The 4,857-nt window shown below is 58.9% G+C and overlaps 1 protein-coding gene across 1 annotated transcript; it reads right to left on the bottom strand.

Annotated features, from left to right (window-relative positions):
- Positions 1-682: 682 nt before the first annotated feature.
- LOC308321917 (DNA-directed RNA polymerase III subunit RPC2-like) lies at positions 683-4,093 on the bottom strand (the record flags this gene model as incomplete). Its single annotated transcript, XM_080773015.1, has 1 exon — positions 683-4,093. The coding sequence occupies one exon, from the start codon at positions 4,091-4,093 to the stop codon at positions 683-685; it is 3,411 nt and encodes a 1,136-aa protein (XP_080629141.1).
- Positions 4,094-4,857: the final 764 nt, after the last annotated feature.

A 4,857-nucleotide genomic window follows, 5' to 3' on the forward strand; every position in this document is an offset into this window, starting at 1 on the left:
GGAACCCTGTATACAAATCCTGCTACCAACTTGGGAGCTGCAACAGAAAATACTAGTTTCATTCTGTCAGCCAGATCATGTGATCACTATGATGGATGAAATTGCTAGAGGCATCAAATCAACAGAGTACAGAAGCAAAGAAAACCAGCTGAGTGATGAAGAACTCTCCATTGGCGAGGACACCGAGACCTTCATCCAAATCCATCTAGAGCTGGAGCCCTTTTTCAGAGATGTCAGAAAGTATTTCTCAGCTGCAGCTGAACACATGATTTCCAAATTTCCATTTAGCGATGAGTTGCTGATGCATGCTGTGGTGGCAGACAACCAAACGGAAATCTGTCCATTGTCACTATGGACCAGTTGGAGGATGAGTTCAGGTTGTATCAAACGTCCATCTTGGAAGACCACATCCTCACAAAGCTCACTGATGAGGCCTGGTGGGACATATGCCATGAAGTTGGGAGGCAATCAGATCTTCTCCAACCTTTCAAAGGCCATGCTTGGCATACTGGTTATTTTCCATAGCAATGCTGACTGTGGCCTTGGAATGCCTCGGAATCCCCCAGGAGGAAGTCACTAATGTTGCTCTGGAGAGGGAAGTCTGGAGCTCTCTGGTGGAGCTGTTTCCCCTGTGACCCACCTACGGATAAGCGGTTGAAGATGGATGGATGGACGGAGTTTTCTAGTTGTATGGCTCCAGTTTGAGGCGAGGCACAATGTTCATGGACTGCAGCTCCTGGAACAGCAGCTTTGCGGTGTACGGCATGCGCAGCGAGGACACGTGGCCCGACGAGCGGCAGTAGTGACACCAGCCCGCGTATGCCAGCAGGCCGCACTGCCCGCACACGTCCACCTTGGTGGCGTCGCTGGCCATCATGAAGCGCTCCTGCAGCAGTGCGCTGGCCCCGTAGCTGATCAGGCAGTCACGCTCCATCTCCCCCAGGCGCATGCCGCCATCGCGGGCGCGTCCCTCGGTGGGCTGTCGGGTGAGCGCGGACACGGGGCCCCGGGCCCGCGCGTGCATCTTGTCCAGCACCATGTGCTTCAGCTTCTGGTAGTACACGGGTCCGAAGAAGACGTAGGCCTCCAGCGGCTCGCCGGTGCTCCCCGACGTGACGTAGTCCTTGCCGTGGTAGCTGTAGCCGCCGTGGCGGATCAGGTCCGCACACACGTCGCTCACACGGCTGCCGCCGAACGCCGTGCCGTAGCGGAAGCGCCCGTCCAGTAGCGCGGCCTTGCCGGCCAGGAGCTCGATCAGCTGGCCCACGGTCATTCGGGAGGGGAAGCCATGCGGGTTCATGATGATGTCGGGACAGATGCCCGAGTCGCAGAAGGGCATGTCCTCCTGCGGGACGACGAGGCCGCACACGCCCTTCTGCCCGTGTCGGCTGCTGAACTTGTCCCCGACCTCGGGCCTCCTGGTCTCCCTGAGCAGGACCTTGACAAGGGTGTCGCCTTCCGTGTTGGACGAGATCATCACCTTCTCCACGTAAGGCTCTGTCGGGCCCTTGTGGCTGACGGGAGCCTCTTTGTACTGCGGGGGCTCGCCCTCCGGCATCCCTCGGGCGCCCGTCGGCACGTGCTTATTTACCAGCACCTGCGCGTTCTTCACTCTCTCGCCAGGGGAGCATATCCCATCTGCGTCCAGGATGTGGTGCTTCCAGACGGGCTCGTGCGTGGCAGCGTTCAGCATGGGTCCCATGAACTTGTCGAAGGTGCGGTCGGCGTAGCGCTTCCGCGCGCACTTGGAGCTCTTGTAGACGTGGCATCGGCCGAAGCCCCGGTCCAGCGAGGCCTTGTTGAGGACCAGGGCGTCCTCGATGTCGTAGCCGCTGTAGCTCATCACGGCCACGATGGCGTTCTGACCGGCCGGCAGCTTCTCGAAGTCGATCAGCTCGATGGTCTTGGTCTTCACCAGGGGTTTCTGCGGGTACGCCAGCAGGTACATGGCGGTGTCCATTCGGTTGCGCTGGTTGTAGCCGATGGTGCCCATGGCCTGCTTGCCCATGGCACACTGGTACGTGTTCCTGGGGGACTGATTGTGGTGCGGGTAGGGAATGAGCCCGGCGCAAACCCCCAGGAGCGTGAAGGGCTCGATCTCCATGTGCGTCGTGTTTTCGCCAATCATGTGCTCATAGAGGGCGATCTGACAGTCATTCTCCTCATTTACGTCCAGGTATTCCACCAGGCCCTCGCAGAGGAATTCCTCGAATGTCCTGCGGCCCTGGGACAACTCCTCTATGTGTCCATTGTTCACCATCGGCCGTCCCTCCATCACGATGATGTACGGCCTGCAGAGGCGTCCGCCGTCGGACGAGATGTAGACGCAGCGGTCGGTCGCGTTGGTGGAGACGGAGACGAAGTCACCGACGAAGCCGGCCCGTCGCATCAGCCGGAAGGCACGGACCAGCCTGCTGTGGTCCCTGACCGCTCCCAGGATGCTCCCGTTGAGGAAGACCAGGAAGACGCCGGGGTGGGCCAGCTCCTCCCCGCAGAGCAGGCCCACGTCCTCCACGCCCAGGTTGAAGGCCAGCCTGACCACGGGGCCGTCGTCTTCCGCGTCGGTGGTGACGTGGGTCATCAGGGCCAGGTGCTTGTCCAGGCCGCAGCCCACGCCCTCAGGCGTGTCCGAGGGGCACAGCATCCCCCACTGGGAGGGCTGCAGCGAGCGCGGTCCCGCCACCTTCATGCCCTTGGCGAACTGCGACGAGACCCGGGTCATCGTGGCCAGCGCCGAGATGAAGGAGAGGCGCGAGAGGTTCTGCGTCATGCCCTTCTGGTCCATCCTGAACCTCTGCAGCGTCCAGTTCCCCGTGGAGATGGCCACGGCCATGCCGCTGGCGATCTGGTCCTGCCGCATGTGCTTGACCACGTCGAACGGAGCCGCGGCGGCGCCCGCGCCGCTCTGCTTGGGGATGAGCTTGTCGGCGGTGCTCCTCAGCTCCTGGTTGAACTTCTTGAAGAGGTCCTCGAACAGCAGCGCCAGGAGCTGCCCCGCGAGCTCCAGACGTTTGTTCCCGTAGTAGTCCCTGTCGTCCACCTTGCTGTTGTCCCGCTGGGCGAGGATGACCCGTCGCACCATCACGGCCAGGTAGACGCACTTGGCACGATAGTTGAACTCTTTGGCGGGCACGTGCGCGAGGAGCGAGGCCAGGAACTCCCTCGCCTCTTCCGTCTTGGTCTTCTTGGGCCCCGCCCACCTGCGCGGCAGCGGCGCCCGCACCTTATTCCCAAGGTACTGCAGAGCCTGCGTCTGGCTGAAGACCCGCGCCTTCTGGCATTCCTCCAGGCTGGAAGTGAAGACGGCCATGACGTGTTCCTCTGTGCCTATCATCTGCATCATCTCCTGGTCGCTCTCCACGCCCATGGCTCTGAACACGACGGCGACGGGGGCGTCCTCGCACAGCGTGTTGTGTCTCACGTAGAAGCGGCCCTTCTTCGCCACAACGTTGGTCCTGCTCTTCCGCTCGTGGGTGCAGCTGGTGACGGAGGCTCCCAACGTGCCCCGCTGGTCCCGCTCCAGGATGATGCGGTTCTTGGACAGCTGCTCCTTGATCAGGACGACCTTCTCCTGGCCCTTGACCACGAAGTAGCCCCCCGGGTCCAGGGGACACTCGTTGAGCGCGGCCAGCTCGGCGAGTGTCTTCCCCGCCAGGACGCAGTGGGAGCTGCGCAGCATGACAGGCATCCTCCCGATGGGCACGGCATGGCGGATGACCCTCTGCCCGCCTCGCATGTACTCCACGTCCACCGTGACGGGCGCGGCGTATGTCAGGTCCCGCAGGCGGCACTCGTGCGGCGAGACGGGCCACGTCACGTTGAAGCTCTCCTGGACGTCGGGCGTGCCAACGTGGACGTCGAGGTATTTCAGGTACCACGTAGGATCGACCAAACTCGTGACCTTCTCGTTCGCTTTCACGATCTTCTTCAGGTCCACGTTGACGAGGTAGTCGAACGAGTCGATGTGCTGCTTCACCAGTCCTCTCACCTTCAGGAACGCCGGCAGCAGTTTCCACTTTTCCGCCACCGTGTCGACAGGAGCGGCGAGCTGCCGGGTGCTCATGCTCCCGAACTCGTCAGTGAGCACCTCCATCATGCCTTGTTCTGTTTGTTGGTATTCCGGTGCAAACACTATGTTCGAAATGTCTAATGGCTGCGCTGGAGTGACATCACTGTGACTCACACCTAACCATTATGGAGTTCAGTATGACTCAGACATAACCATATATGGAGTTCCACTTGGACATAACCATATATGGAGTTCCCATGGCAGCTCTACCCACATATGACATGTCATGCTGACTGTGACAGTGTCTGACACCAGTCCCAAATTAAACCGTGTCGTCATGACGCCAGACTCGAAAACCTCAAACAAACCCTGTCGTCGCACGTCGGTTCAGCGATGCGACCGACATAGTTGTAAATAAATATGTGAACCAGTTTTGTCATTCTATATTTACACAGGCTTCGGAAGTAGATGCGACATGCGTCGGGCCGAGCCTTCCAACGGGGCGCCAGAATATCACAAAAGTTTGAAAAACAATAACTCCATGCATCATGCCATTGGAAAGGTAATTTGCAGCTGAATCCGAAAATGCAAGCACCCAGTAAGACGCGCAAACGCGGGAAGCGAACGCAGCTCGTACATATTTGGGTTTTTTTAAGATTTATTTTGAAGTTAAGTTTTTAACTTAGCCATAACCATATAAGGAGTCCCCAAAGCAGCTATACGTCCAAATATGGAGTGTGTTGCATCAATCACAAACAAATCACTCAGCTCCATATATGGGCACAAAGGGGACACACACACACACAGACAGACAGACAGACATGATCTGCTAGCAGAGCCGTCGAGTT

This window comes from Protomyctophum bolini (genome assembly GCF_963924005.1).
Source record: "Protomyctophum bolini genome assembly, chromosome: 9".
Classification (NCBI taxonomy): Eukaryota; Metazoa; Chordata; class Actinopteri; order Myctophiformes; family Myctophidae; genus Protomyctophum; species Protomyctophum bolini.